Source organism: Sander lucioperca, chromosome 22, assembly GCF_008315115.2.
Source record: "Sander lucioperca isolate FBNREF2018 chromosome 22, SLUC_FBN_1.2, whole genome shotgun sequence".
Taxonomy (NCBI): Eukaryota; Metazoa; Chordata; class Actinopteri; order Perciformes; family Percidae; genus Sander; species Sander lucioperca.
In genome coordinates, this window is record NC_050194.1 from 16,659,360 (window position 1) to 16,675,685 (window position 16,326).

Here is a 16,326-nt window from a genome sequence, read left to right on the forward strand (position 1 = left end):
AAAACATGTTTGTGATAATTTAAAACACACAAATAGAATGTATGCTGTATGCAAATGTATTGATCATGTCTTTTGTGGATATTTTAAAAATGATTAATCAACACAAAGGAATTCAAGCCTAAAAAATAAGTAAAATTACAGACATAGTAAAGCTCATATGTTTCAAAAACCTTCCATCCTACATGGTACAGTGTTGTGATTGCTATGATTCAGGTTCAATCCCACCTCTATGTCAACTCTTCACTCTTGGCCGGTAGATCCAGACGATTCTCTTTACCCATAATCCCCCTGCTGACTCCTTCCCCTTTCTCTCACCTGATTAGAATTTCTGCCGTGGCCTCTGGGATTGGACGATTTCAACATATTTTATTTAACTGCTTTTGTAAGCCCTAATATTCAGCAGCTGTGATCTATGGCTGAATTACAATTTTCAGGGTCAAGGAGGGACTTGGCTGTGGATAAGGGGTGTGTTCAACTGCTGAGCTGGTGTGTGTGTGTGTGTTGAGGGGCGGTGGAAAAAACAGCGAGAAAAGGGGAAGGAAGAATCTACCGAGTTGTCTTTAAAAATGAATGAGAAAATGGGTAATCCCAGAGTCACAGCATGAAAAGAGGGAAAATCAATATGGCCTCTCAGTTCACTGGGGCCCTCACAAGTCCTTGAGATGAACAAAAAGTTGTGCATTTTGTTGCCACAGCCATACGTCTCAATAGAGAGGTGTGTGTTTTGTGTGTGCACGCCTAAGTGGGTGTGTGCGTACAGTAAGCCTGTCTGTTTTAGGAGATGCAGCTTTGTGTGTGCAAGGCTGTATGTGCAGTGAAGAGGCTGCGTGAAAGTTTGGTTCATAATTTGGAGTTTGAGTGAAATTATAGTTCCTTTCCGACCGGAGGGATTTTTGCAGTTCCTAAAACATAACATTCCTAGAACCCTTTTTCTCAGTACATATTCTTGACTGTCTGTTGCAATTCACCTACATATGCTAACTCATAAGACAAACATCACGCATTCAACCAGCTAATTGTTAATGCTAGTTAAACTTACCCGTCGTTTCGCTTCTATCTTCTTCCATCATATTAATAAGGATCATATTACACTGGAGTCTTCTGTGTTTCTCTGTTAAGTACTCCAGCCTAGTCTTTAAACGCCGCCGTTCGAACTCCATTATGAGGATCCCGGCAAGGCACAGAAGGAACATTCTGATGGCCTCCTCCATGCTGTTTTGTTGTTGTATGTGGAGCTAAAGTCAAGTCACTCCTTTACCCCTCCAGTTCCTATGGCCACTTGGCCAGTGCGAATGTAAATGGCAAAACCGGTTTTGGGGGAGAGTAGTTAGTAGAACTGTTTAGAAGTGGACTGTTCCTATAACTACGTTCCTGTAACCATAGGCGCCGATTTATGTTTTCCTCCATGGGTGCTCATGGGCGCACGCCCTTTAAAAAAAAAGTAGTCAAAAGATTTTTGCATTTCAGAACCTTAGGAATTGGACAGCGGCCGACACGAACACACACGCCTATTGACTTGATAATCTTTCACATCAGGACAACACCACTTCTCACAAATACAGATAGGATTGGAGATGAACACGTAACTGCGATCAGCTTCGTGGGAAATTAAGAATCAATTCCACCTGTCTAGTAGCCTAGGCACACTATGACAGACGCTCCACTTAGCACCGACTGCAATGTTTAATTTTAAATGAATGTAGCCTACTGGCAGTCTGGCACTGGGTGCTCAGTATTTTCCGTGGGTGCTCGAGCTCCGGAGCACCCACGGTATCGGCGCCTATGCTTGTAACTACTTGGTCGGATAGAGGCTTATGTGAGTAAATGGGACTCGTATGTACCGAGCTTGTTCCATCTTATAAACTGGTCAAAAGAGTCTGAGAAAACATCCGTCTTTTAATGAGAAACCTAGAAAGAAAAAACAATACTGTGTGTGTGCGGCAAGTGCATCACTATATTCCGAGAGGACATCATACAGTTTCTGTAACCTTTGGACTCCTGATTCAATTGACCCCATGCACCAGCCTGAAACAGGCCCCCTTGTAAGAATCCAATTCCACTTCCTGGCCTATGTGGAGAAAACTGGCCTCCAAGCCTTGGGATTGGATGCCCTCTCATGAATATTTAATTGCCACCAACCATCTGAGGCAGAGGTTTCGTAGGGGGGGAGAGTAGGTTACAGGCTGCTGGGGGTATTGGACAGGGTGCCCTTTTTTACCAGACAATGAAAACACACATTCCTGTCTCCCTCTCATCCAGCCACCCTTCCATCCACCTACATGTCTAGGAGTCAACAAGCAAGTGCACACCTTCTCCATCCATCCATCCATCCATCCCCACCCTTCTCCTCTGTGCTGTCATGCTAAGCGATGCCCTCACCTCCCTCCCCTCCCCAGTTGATTAGCAAGCTCTTCAGTAGCCTGTCATGGAGGATGTGCTCCATCAAAGCTGATCGACTCCCCGTTTTTCTAGAAAGATGTCGCAGGTTATCAGCGCGCGCTCAGATCTCTGGCTACGAGAGGAGCGTGACTGGCAGGCCGTCTTTTGAAGACAGTGATTCCTCCACTGATGCCTCCCAGTTGGAAATTTAGAATCGTGTCTGCTAAGACACCATATGCAAAGTAAATTACTATACAGGGGCGAGCCTGAGTAAACCCTGCTCTCTCTGAACGTCCAGGCCACTGAGTGCCTCCCAGGCAACATCACCTCCTCCTGTGCTCATCCTCACTTTTCTTCTCATTTATCTCTTACTATCCATCCACTTTTAAAATGGACAGCAACACAGGAAAAACTATACTGAACAAAACCATGAATTTGCTGGCTACTTTTGCTTGAGGACAGGGGGGTCCATTTACCAAATGTGGCCAAAATATTCATAAATGTAACATTTTTAACATCATAAATGATTATCTTTAACATCTACTTTGGCACACTTTTTATTCATTTACATACAGTAAGTTTTTTTAAAAGGGCAAAGGGCACACAAATACTGACAAATAAATAAATGAAAGCAAAAGCTTCTGCTATAAAACAGCTCCATTTTCTCCAACTCCCCATTATCATGCAAATGACATTGCTGGTTACAACTGCATGTCTTTGTAGTGGTAAAGTGTTAATTTCAGTTCAAAGGCTGTGGCAGTATTCTACAGGGAGAGAGATGGAGGGTAAGATGGAGATGGAGGGGAGAGGAGGAGGGGGTGCTGAGTGGTTTAGCCTGGCTCAGCCTAGCTCTGACCCAGCTCTTTCTGTTTCTATTGTCTCCATGGCAAAACAGAATTAGAATTAGAGAGTTTTCTGCACAAAGCTAGGTGCACACATCAAAAAGAAGGCAACAGTGCTGTTATAGGTTTGAAAAGGTGAACTGGCTTTGCTGTACCTCACTTGTTCTCGAGGAGTCAGTCAGGTTCCATCCCGAGCATTTTTTTGTCTGTTCAATGACAGCAAGCGGGGGCTAGAGGAGGGAAATGCAAGTTATGAAACAGCTTCTTGGTTACTGAGATTCAGAACTGCTTTAATGACAGATATTAAACAACATGGACAAGAGATCACAAGTCATCTTTATAGTTTCAGGAACCGCTCAGAGTCTGTAGGAAACAAAATGAACTGAAGATCCTGGTCTACAGGAAAAATTAGTCATACGGACATTACGGATGGACACAAACAGATAAAAAATAGTCATGCATACAGAAAATTAAAAGACAGCCTTTTACACCAAGCCCTCCAGCTCCATCTCAACCACAGGGGGAAACCACATGCACACAAACATCCATGTAGGCTATGTATGGCTACAGCCCCTGTGACTTCCTCAAATAATGGGGTGGCATTGTCTTTCATTTGACATTGTATTTCTTTGCAAGCACAAACACCATTAAAATGGTTGACGGCACTGATGGAGGCGACAAAGGATAGAGGAGAGAAAGAAAGCCATTCTGCTAGGACTGGTGGCGTGTACAGACGGAGAACATGGCTCCCCTTTTAACAGCCGTACACTAGAGCGTGTGTGTCTTTTTATCGGGGGGGGGGGGGCGTCCACCATACATGTAGCAGTGCATGTGCGCTTTTGTATGTGTGCTAAATCAAACAGTAGAAGATTCATTGTAGTTCTCAAACAGTGCCATTGTGGGTTTTTCTTGGGCGGCTGTTGTTGCACGGCCTCCTTTAATACGTGTGTGTGTTTGTGTGTGGTAGGGGGTGGCAGCATCATGGACACTCCTGGAGATGAAGCGCCCACCCTCCCATCGTGATCCTACCACTGGAGCCGTTTATCCCGTTTAAGGCCCGCCCTTCGCCAGGGGACAGACAGCTCAAGCAACGCTTGTCACAATCCCATGTCGTCTTAAATGGCTGACAAACGACAAACATCAGGCTTTTTGTAATGTTGGTGCATCACAGAGGTTCCTTGAGGAACCTTCATTTAAAAAAAAAAAATTAAAAAAAACTTTTATGTAAACCTAGAAAGGACCAGGGAGAACAGGAATGTCTGGCTGAGCTGGGCACAAGAGATGTTAGCGAGACACACAGACGCAAGATGGAGGTGTAAAAGATAATTCCTCTGGAATATAATTTCCGCTGATGATACAAGAGACCAAAACCATTGCTATATGATCACTCGTGTTATCATTACCGTATCAAGCGAGGCACAGTGGAGCGAGGCTCTGAATGTGATTTGAGTGGTAATGTTTCAGCTCTCCCAGGACAGCCATGCTGAGGACGTGGTTGGTGTAGAAAATGAACAGTGACACCCAAAGACTCGATCCTCTCTCTGGCAAACAGAAGGCAGGGAGAGCTTCAAAATCACTTTTCAGACATCAAATAATTAATTGCTCTCCCCTCTTGCTCGCTTCCCCCCCGTTTCTCTCCTGGTGTCTGTATGGAAGACAGAGCTCCAGTCACTTAAGGAGGGTTAACACCCGTCTAAATTAAATATTAAAAGGTGTCTGTACCTGCTGCTATTGTTGCCCCTTGGAATAAGATATAACCTATTTTTGACAAGTTTTCATCCTCAGCCTTCTGCGGTGAGACGCTTGTTGAAAACCAAATCAGCGAATGGGGGGAGTGGTAGTGGGGCGTGGGGGGTAGTGATGAATAATCTAGTTCATATTCCAACGACACCCGCCGCTCAGAGGGAGAGAAAGAAAGGGATGAAGAGAGGGAGAGAGATGGACAGAGAAGGGGAAGATAAAAGCTGGGGGGGAAGCGAGGGATGAGTAAAGAGGAAAAAAGGAGAAAAAGAGAAGAAAAAAATGGAGTGGCAGATGATAGCCAAAGTCTTCCAAGGTATCACATGACAGTGCTCCTGTTTAAATAATAAAACAGGACGGGGGCTCTAAACAAATCGTTATCTTCCCACCTCCATGCATCCTGCCTTCCCTCTGCCCCTCCCTCCATTTCCCTGCTTTTAAAAACTTGTTTTAATGCCATTTCTTAATGAACATAATAGCTCAGCGCTAATAATGAAAAGAAAATAAAAACATCTAAAAACGCGAGGGGGCCCCCGAGTTGTCGCCGGCGCTCAATTATTTCCTTGTCAAGTGGGTCTGTTTTTAATGAGGCCCTGTGGGACTGACGTCTGTCAGTCAGCCCTGACTTTTTGACACCATTACAACTTCAAATAGAAGCCGCCGCCACGCTGCCTTACACCGCTCACTCGCTAGCTACTGCTCCGCTCATCTGACAGGCTGGGAGGGAGGGAGGGAGGGAGGGGAGGACTGGGAGGAGGAGAAAAGGTGGCAGGAGAGGTAGAGAGAAGGGGGGAGCAAGAGGCGATGGGGAGGGAGAGAAAGACAGAAAGAGAGAGGAGGAGAAGAGAGCACATTGGCACGCAGGTAGGCTGCACATGAAGAGACACACACAGACACACTGGGTGAAAAAACAATCACTGAGGGTCATTACCAGATGAGGTTTGTCAAACTGCCAGGGATTTCACCCCCCCCCCACCTCCATGCTACCTTGTTCACTTCCTTCCTTCTCCCTCTTCTTTGCTTCCTTCCTTTTTTCATTATTCCTGCACTTTAATGATAAGTCTTGGTGGGTCGGCCCCGCATGGGACGGTCAGAGGCACACTATTTTGTTGGCCATTAATTTGAGGCTTTGAAGCAGACGGCGGCACTGCAGCTAGTGAGGGCCTGTGAAATGGTGGTTGTTGGGAGGTGTTCGGGGGCTCACCACCCTGACACCCCCGCATCTTCGAAAATGAAGACCGTGGCCCTGAAACAGAATAGTAAATGTCCTCACTGGGAACCACCACACAGACCACACCATGCACACTCCAATACTCCAGTGTGTGTGTGTGTGTGTGTGTGTGTGTGTGTGTGCCTGCGTGCACAGCTTAACCTTCATGTATCTCGACATCTGAAAATTCTTCAAATATGCTCTTAAATTTTGATTTTCCAAGACCCCCTGAAGAATGGCTTTCCCCTGAAGAATTAAACAGCAGTAAACTCACACACGTTTTTTTCTTCAATGTATCACATCATAAGTCAGCGTACAGATAAACACAGAAACAAGGACTGCATCACAATCTTCAGAACTTGACAAGAAAAATATAGAACAAAAAAGTGCCAGTTCTAAAACAAGTTAGATCCATTTATAAGAACAGAAGAAGAAAAAAAAAACAACCTTTAAGACACAAAACTTGAAATCCACACATTTCAGGTGGTCCTGGTGTGCAGTCTGCATTTTACAGTCTAATCGCTGAACACCCAAAAGTCAAGAAAAGAAAACGTGGCTAATGTTAATTCTGAATACCTTTTAACTTCATAAAATATACAGTTCTAACACAGAAACATTAATTGCATTTATAAATAAATAGTAACAGAATCACTTGTATTGAGAGCAAAACACTATACATGATGTAGATTTTAATGTTAGTACATACAGCCTATAATTTTACACAATGATAGATACATTAAAAAGTCTGCAGGAATGAGTTGTTAAAATCTGTGTTTGGGAGGTGCAGGGGAATTATACCAAATGTGGATTTTAAAGCTAGTCATGATGTGTGAATAAACCGTTCTCTGTATTGTATTTATGTTTGTATGTGCCAAGGTTGGGGACAGTTCCCTTTTGCATTAAAACAGTAGATTTTTATTTTATTTTCTCAATCCCAAAACTTTGTTGAAATGTTCATATATCCTTTCCTGAATGCAGTAATCGAAAACAAACAAACCTTTCACCTTGATAGACTGAACTGAAGTTGAACTAACCTCAACCTTTTCATGTGCATGCTCTCTTTTCCAGGCTGTGCCACTCAGTCTATTTTGGGCTCTGCTGAGCTTTTTAAAGAAATGAGTGTGAACAGCATATCTTATCTGAAGGCACTGTCCTCTGTGCTTTGTATGGCTACATGAAGACCATCTGAATCATTTAGTTACAGAAACTCATACATACTACAGCGTGTGTCTCTACTGTTGGTGTTAATAACAAACACAGTGTGGGCCCCCAATCCATGACTGTCACTCATGCACATGCGGACATACATGTGTGCACTCTTATACCTGTCTTTGTCTCTGTTTCTCATGCATGCACACACTCATCCTGAATAACACTTGACCCACCTCCATCACAAGGAAAGAATAATCTACATATCTGAATCTGCTTTGAGTTACCAAAAAAAAAAAAAAAGAACAGGCCTGGTTCCCTTTGGGACAGGATGGGCTGCAGAACCACGCTGAGGACAACACCATGAAAATATTAACTATCATAAAAACATCTCCCTCTACTTTTGTCCCTGGAGATGTATGAGAGAGCCTGACAAAGCCTGAGAGAACAAAACTGAGACGAGAAAAGAAAGAAGAAGAAGAAAGAAAGAGAAAGGGAAGCGCAAAGTGGGAAAAAAAGGTAGAGAGGGACAAAAAGAGAAAGAGACAGCAAACAGGAAAAGAGAAAGATGGAAAAAAGCTCCCTGTCAGGCTTTGGAAACAGTGATTCATGGGGACCATTTGTCCTAATTACAGCAGAACAACGCTTTTGTCGCTATTAATCACACGTGTGTGTGTTTGTATTTGTGTCAGGGGAAGAGCGAGTGTACGTGTATGTGTGTAGAGGGGAGATCAGTGGCCCCGCACATTGAAATAGATGGCCAGGATGATGGTGAGAAGGATGATGGCTCCGAGGATGAAGACCAGGACACGATTCTGGATGATCCTGCAGAGAGAGAGACAGAAAGAGAGAGAGAGAGAGATCAGGCAGGGTTCACAGAAGTCATATTGTGTCCTCAGAGAACACGTAAAACAGTCACATGTTTATGTGCAAACTAAATGACCAGCCATCAACTGGAGGCTTATCATGTTTAATAGCTACCATGAGGTCAGCATACATGGTATTTACTGGTATACAATCACTGGCATGGGAGTGTAAAACACACACACAAAATATTTCGAAACTGCAACACTTTTGTGCAGCTGAAATGTCTGACAAGTTATTTCTGACTCGCAAACACACTCGTAGCCTCTGTAAAAAGGTCATACCGACATGTGCGCACGCACGCACGCACGCACGCACCACACACACACACACACACACACACACACCACACACCACACACACACACACACACACACACACACACACCCACACACACACGCACACACACACACAAAAAGCAGAGCAAAACACTTATAAACAAGAATGACACACAAACACACGCACAAACCGGCACTAAAACTTTATTTGCACAATAAAGTGGAAGAAGTGGCTCAGTAGTCTCCTGGAGGTAATAAAATCACTGAATTACTGATGGAATTTACCATAAAACGACTCACTCTTTTGCACATTTAAATTTTCCCACTGTGACCTAAGCAAACTTGACAAGAGGGGGGCTTTGAACCAAAAAAACACAAAGCTGGGAAAGGAGGGCTAGAGAGAGGGAGTGTGTGCTGGTGTGCAGAAGGGTTGCAGGCCTAAGCATCAAGAGTGTGAGCATCTCACGTGCGTGTTCCCTAAATTCTCCCGAGTTTGCATCACTACACGTGCACGGGCATGGACACACACACACACACACACACACACACACACACACACACACACACACACACACTCCGAACCCTCCGCTGCTCCTGACAAATGAGAGAATTATCACATTTGCTGACATGTGGAGGGGTGGCGGAGAGGCCGAGGAGGGGGGCACTGTCCACTTCTCTAAGCAGGAGATGAATAGCCCATGCTGTGGCCATTTATCACTGAGGAGGGGGGGCTGGCTGGTTGCTCAGTCACCCTGCTACCCTCTAAAGCCCAAGTCTGAGCTCGACACACCAGTCAAGCTCACAGCCTTCTCCAGTCCACCAGCTCGGACCTGCAGTTGCCTCAACACTTAGTTTAAAACCCACAGCTATGGAAGAAAGGACAAAAAAAAGGTATCACAGTACTGCTTTTATGCTTGCGTCTTTCTATTTCCTTTGTGTATGCTTTTTGCAAAGAAGTGTCTACTTTGCACAACTCCCTTGAAAAAAAGACTCTCCAGCCACATACAAAAATCCTGAAAACTATAACCAATCACTTGTGACACACCGTGAACAAGAAAAAGACACTTTTCACTGACATACTATAATGCTCTCATATAACATCTAACATCTCTCATAACACCAGAGAGCTCATTACAACTACTGTTTGTAAGTAACACTGCTTTATAAGTAGACAGTTTATCCTTGAATAAATGGGTTACATTATCATGTTGTGTCATGCTGTATACAGTAAACCATGTCTTGTGCACACAGTTATGGTATATTTGTATATCCTGCTCATGTCTTAAGCACTGCTACGTTTTTTTCACCCTACGCAAAAAACAACAACATAGTAATAAAAATAAAAACATCAAACTGCATATGTCATATGCCCACATGTCTATGTCGCGGTAAGAGTTGGAGCCGTAGTGGGATGCTATGATGAGGCGGAGATGATTGGCTGAAGCCAGCTGGGGAGGAGATCCCACTGAAACACTAATCAAAGCATGCTTAGCAAGGCCACATCTCCCCCTATTAATTGACATTCATTATTTACCATGATTATTTATCCCAGCCAAATACCCAGAGGAGGTGCTTGTGTGTACATGTGTGTGTATCAGTGTGCTGGGAGAATCCAGATCGCTTTGTGTTGTTTGTTAATTTTTCAGCTGGGGAAAAGAGGGGAAGGCGACTGGAGGCCTGGGGGCGGAAAAATGAAGAGGAAGTTAGTTTTAGCCTCGTGGATGAGGAGCCCGGGTGCTTTAACAATTCTGTTAAAATGGCATTCATTAAAAAGGAGTCTGATTTGGTGGCAAACAACGCTGAATAACTTCAAACACTTAAATGTTCAAAGCAGTAAGGAATGTGACAGTGCTGCGATTTAAGAACTTTTTCTCAGGGGACAGACATTCTAAAAAATACCTACTTTGACCTTAACTGATTCTCTGTACACCAATCTAACAAACCACATCTTGAAGTCTAATATAAAGTAGCTGATCTTGTTTGCGGCAACTCAAACCCTTAAAAAGAAGCGTGATGCAAATGTAGTACTGCCCAACTAAAAACTTTGAAGGTTAAATTCAATCTTCTCAAGCCACAACTCAAACTCTAAAGTAGCTGTGTGTCTTTGATCCAATGTGAGCAACGAAATGATACTGAACCAGTAATCATAACCTCACTCTTTTCTAATGTTGCAATAATTTAAGTGAAACTACACTACTACAACATCTTGTAAAGGTTATGAACCAAAGGTCATGTTTGACCAGAGGACCCGTAGGCACACGCACGCACGCATGCATGCATGCACGCAAGCACGCACGCACACAAAGTGATACAAATCAATACATGGTGTAAAAAAAACAACCAATGAAGTTATTTTGTTCAATCGTATATTTACTATACTTTTTTCCATTTTCCATTCCTCATAAAAACTGGTGTCTATAAGAAAGAAAATCCCAGGGGACAGATCATTTTCATAATCCTCTGGACAACTCATCTGCATGATGTCACTTGTAGATTTAATCTACAGATTTATGTTCCGTATCCAGCAAAGCACATCGCGATGAGCTCACTAGTCAAATGAGCTTCTAAAAGTAAAAGTCATTTTAGTTTCCGTTTAATTCCTCAGGCAACAGAAGCAGCTAGAATAAAACTTACCTCACAAATACCTGCCCCCCTTGCCACCCCCCCAAAAAAAAATCCCCAAAATTGGGAGGTAGGAGAGTGAAGAACATGGTTTTCCTCTGCCGTATGGTTGATCCCATCCTGACACGTGGCCAGACAGAACAGAACTTATCAAACCGGATCCATCCTCCAGCTTTGACACTTGACATAGAGGTTGGGGGGTGAGGTGTGTGTGTGTGTGTGTGTGTGTGTGTGTGTGTGGAGGGGAAGGTTTGGGGATGTGTGAGTGATGCACACAGCGCACGTCCAAGGGTGCAGACGTACATGCTGACACACATACACACACCAAGTTTGAGAAGGTTTACCTTTACCCCTCTCCCTCCCTACTATCGTACTATGATCCCCAAGTATTTTCAATGTCTCACCCCACATTTGGAAAAAAAAAAACTACTCATGAAGAGAGACCAACAGTAACTGTAACTAAGACGCCAGCCGATAACAGCACATGATACTGGTTGTTCTATTGGCTCCTGATGTTCCTTCATCGCAGACAGCCAGTCAGCTAACACCTTACACGACGGAAATACAGCATTAATGTTAGAAAAAGAGAGAGAGAGCGAGAGAGAGAGCGAGAGAGAGAGAGAGCGAGAGAGAGAGAGAGAGAGAGTGTTGAAATGAGTGCAAAGGAGAGCAAAAAAATAAAGCAAGCAGGAAGGACGGAAATGGACAATAAAACAGCTGAGATTAAAAAACGAGAGAAAAAGAGTGGAGACACAGAAATAGAGAGATGGAGTGAGGAAAGAAAGACAGAGAGAGAGAGAGAGAGAGAGAGAGAGAGAGAGAGAGAGAGAGAGAGAGAGAGAGAGAGAGAGAGCGAGAGCGAGAGCGAGTCCGTTTACCCGCAGAGGCAGAGCTGGAGGAGAGGCTCCTCGGAGACAGATGAAAATAATGAGGACTTTTCTGTCAGGAAAGATTTACAAAATCGTACCAGTGTTATTAAAATTTAAAATCTCCCGTTTTTTTCCCCCTTTCCCACCCTCTTCCTCCCTCCCTCTCTTCCTTTCCCTGTTTTTTCCCTCCTCCTCCAGCAACACAGCCTTATTACCAGCTCTAATGAGCACAGGGATACACCTCAGCTGTGAGTGTGTGTGTGTGTGTGCGTGTGTGTGTGTGTGTGTGTGTGTGTGTGTGTGTGTGTGTGTGTGTGTGCGTGTGTGTGTGCGGGTCCAGTTCCCTAGCGCCAGCTCCATCAGCGCCCCAGATACCCCAGTCCCTTCAATGACGCACTGAACACACAAGGGTGCGCACATAGATACACGTGTACACAGACACACGTGCAGATACACACACGTACGCATGCACGCGCACACAGCTTTTGATAGCTCTCAGAGGTGGCTGGACATGCACACACACACACACACACACCTCTCAGACAGACAGATAACACCACCCCAAAACAAAAAGAGACACATAAGCAGATAGGCCCAACCTACCTTAAAACAAACACACACACACACAAACACACACACACACACTGTCTCCACTAAGAACAAACTTACTTGCAGAGCTGCATCTCTCAGGCCCTCCCCTATCCCTCCTCTTTCCACTAGTAGACCAATAAAATAAAAATCAATGGCTGTCTGAGCCATTCTGGCTCTCCTCCCTCAAAACCCTGGGAATATCCAGCATGGGAGATGAGAGGGGGAGAAGAAGGGAGGAGGGAGGGAAGGATCAATGTGTTCACAAATGATTTGAGTGATGGACATGGAGGTGGAACGCTGGTGGGGGGGTAAGCCCTAACTAATGCATTGACTTGTTATCACAAACTAATACAAATAAATGCTTCATTGTAGGCACGCACGCACGCACGCACGCACGCACGCACGCACGCACACACACACACACACACACACACACACACACACACACACACACACACACACACACACACACACACACACACACACACACACACACACGTGGAGAAGGTCTTTAATTAAAAGCTGTTAAGGTGTAATTATTCCCAACATCATGTAATTCCCTATAGACAAACTATATTTAGGAACTTGCCCACACCTTAACACTCGCTCCACCACGCTCACACTTTGGCCCGTTAGTGACCATGTACAATGATGCAGTACTGTATTGATACATTTCTAACACAAATCACACTAATCATATTTTCACTTCATGTTATCTATTTTTTATAAAGATACAGTCTGTGACCTAAATGTAAAGAACAAAGGTCAACTCAGACAGACTTCCTGGTTATTGATATTTTGTCATTGTGATTGGGTTTGTTTACGTCAGCAATGTATGTAACAACGGAGTAAAACAGGCTTGTATTTAAATGTATGATTTGCGGATGGCAAGTAACAATTATTTTCATTATCAATTATCTTCTGATGAATTGTTTGCTCTACAAAATGTCACAAAACAGTGAAAAATGGCTGAAAAAATCATTAGTTACTAAGATCCCAGGCGACGCCTTCAAACGGCTTGTTTTATCTGACCAACCATCATCTTTAAAAATTATATAAAATAGAGAAATGAGTAAAATTCTCACATTTGAAAACCTGGAACAGTCAAATGTCCGGCAATTTCTACTGGGCAAAATTACTTGCTCGACTTGTCGCTGCAGCTCTAGTGCATAATTCAATTTTTCATTAAAATCAATTATGTATGTAAATAAATCTCAAGTCTATAAAGTGCTTGGGGGGTCAATAAACAATGAAATGTTGAAAACAGCTAACATTGGCCAAAATGTTCTTACAAATTATTTTCTTTTAACAAAATACGAAACTTATTTCTATTTTCCCTAAAAAATACCTTTTTTTGACCTGTATCGACAAAAAAAAAACTTTTTTCACCACTGAGAAAACTGACATAAAAGATGGACAGGTTTTTATTTGGAGGACGTGGTCTAAGCAAGGTATTTCATGTCAGCCTGATTCTCTCTCCCTCTCTCTCTCTCTCTCTCTCTCTGTGTCTCCTACTTTACTTCCCCTCTTTCTACCAACTTGATACAGGAGAACGGCACCGGGGCTCTACAAGTTCATCCATTTTTTATTTCGCGGCTAACAACTGTGGCAGCCTAGACTGGGACCCAGTTCTCTCGCAGAAGTGTTGCAAGGAGGAGGAGAACGAGGGAAGAAGAAGACAGAGAGAGGAGGGATGGAGAGAAGAAGGTAAAAAGTAGGAAATTCAGCATGGGAGGAGAGTATATGCAAGAGTATGTGAGAGATAAAAAAAAAAAATACAGTGAAGAAATGAGAGAAAATGAGATGGAGAGGGAAATAGAAAAGGGACAGAGTTGTGAAAGAAAAAGATAAAACATTGGGTAACACTTTACTTGAAGGTATCTACATAAGAGTGACATGACACTGTCATGAACACATGACACTGTCATGACACAGTCATGACACATGAACTCTAACCATAACATAACTTGTCATGACAAAAACCGAATGACACTTACTAAAAGAAGCATTATGTCATGAACGTTTATGACTTGTTTATCATGTTTATGACACGTTCACAACAGTGTCATGTCACTCTTATGTAGATACCTTCAAGTAAAGTGTAACCAAACATTGCAACTGTGTCTGGAATTTTTAAGAACTTTTTTTCCATAGCTGCTGCAGCTTCTCCTCCTCATTCCGGTGTGATGTACAGTTGGCTTTCTGAGCTCAATACATACACAGATAATTCCCCTGCCTGGTTACCTGCCTGAACCTTCGCCCTCCTCTGCCGTCCCTATCTATCTCTATCCTCATCTGTGTCCTGTTTTCGTCCCCTCTCTCAGACATTCAGTCCATTCATTCAGTGATATTGCTTATTTTGCACTCACCTTTTCTCGACTCCTGTTTCTACTTCTCTCACTCTTGCTGGAGGGGTGCGGTGACAGGATTTCTTATTTTTTATTTTATTTTACTATCTTTACCTTGTGTGCTTGTCACGTCACCGGTTGATAGTCTACAGGAGCATGTCAACAGCCCGTATTTACTGTATTATTGTCAACGTAGGATGATGAACACAACCTTACTCAAGGCTTCTGTAATCACATCAGTTCATGTGTACTCACTATTATGGGATTCACTGGGTAGGAGCTCACAATTAGATGATCTGAATATTTGACTAATAAGGAATAATGACCTAACCTGACAAGCCAGACCCACATCAAGATGTTGGGTCTGGGAACTCACCATTGGCAGGCCTCAATGCGAGGGGCGGGATAAACGGTTGTCTTTCAAATTCCCTCTGCACTCATAGCCAACCAGAGCAATGCTAGTTGATAGATTAAACTTTTGCTGTATCCGGTCGGCAAAACTCCAAACACATCTTCCTTTTTTAAGAATGACTTCAGTACTTAACTCCAAGTCTTCCAGCGTTGCGGCCAAAGCCAATTCGAAAGACCGCTGTTCGCCAGCAGCAGCCATCTTCTTTGTTTTCAAGTAGCAGGGAATTCACGCGGAACCGTCGCAACTCTGCCATCCTTATGTTAAGCCCGCCCACCGACTCTATACACAATGTGATTGGCCTGACCAAAATTTGTTTTTTCCAGCTCGCAAGCCAATGGAGAGTTGCTAGGCTGACCCTGGCTGCAAATTACATTTGCTGCCGCTAGGGTGCCTCTAGATTTCCAGGCTAATAATGACCCTTATAATTAGCTGGTTGTCACTGCAGTAACAAACGGAAATTGTACCAAGTCCAAAAACAAGTAGAAAGACAGAACTTTTAATAGTGTTAAACAATGCAAAGTGGAAAAAAGAATTAAGTGTTACAGGTATTCTGCATTGGATAATATTGTAGCTCTGAAATTATATTATGATATTCGAGTAAATGTTTAACTCATCAGGGAGGAAACCCATGCACACAAGGAGTAGGATTGTGTTATGTGATTCAAACTATAGTGGGTGATGAAGTTGCCTCTGTCATGGTCACTCTCAAGTTTGCCTGGGATGGAAAGGAAATCCAGATCCATTACTTGTGTGAACAAACCAATTTGTGCTCAAGTGTTGTGTTGCTTGGTTTGCTCACAGTATGTCTGGATTTTTATTAGCAATAAACTGACGCCTTCTTTTTTCCACTACAACTATTCCTAAACCCTGATAACTTGACATTCCTCACCATTTCTACTTTCTGCTAAGAATTCCCAAAACGCACAATCGACCCTAGTACACATTCTGCGAGGGCCAGCTGTAGATCTGATTACTGGCCTCTGTGAAAATGGGCGTAACATTAGCCATTAAGGGCTGTAAGC

General features: G+C 43.4%; 1 protein-coding gene across 5 annotated transcripts in view; it reads right to left on the reverse strand.

Moving 5' to 3' along the window:
* Positions 1 to 3,494: 3,494 nt before the first annotated feature.
* vti1a (vesicle transport through interaction with t-SNAREs 1A) overlaps positions 3,495 to 16,326 on the reverse strand; it is a 117,555-nt gene continuing 104,723 nt past the window's right edge. For 4 of the 5 annotated variants that reach the window (XM_031315303.2, XM_031315307.2, XM_031315302.2 and 1 more), the window contains one exon: positions 3,495 to 8,145. In XM_031315303.2, coding sequence (XP_031171163.1) covers positions 8,052 to 8,145 — 94 coding nt within the window. In that variant the 3' untranslated portion in view covers positions 3,495 to 8,051. The remainder of the gene's footprint in view (positions 8,146 to 16,326) is intronic. The other variant, XM_031315305.2, reaches the window with a different exon arrangement.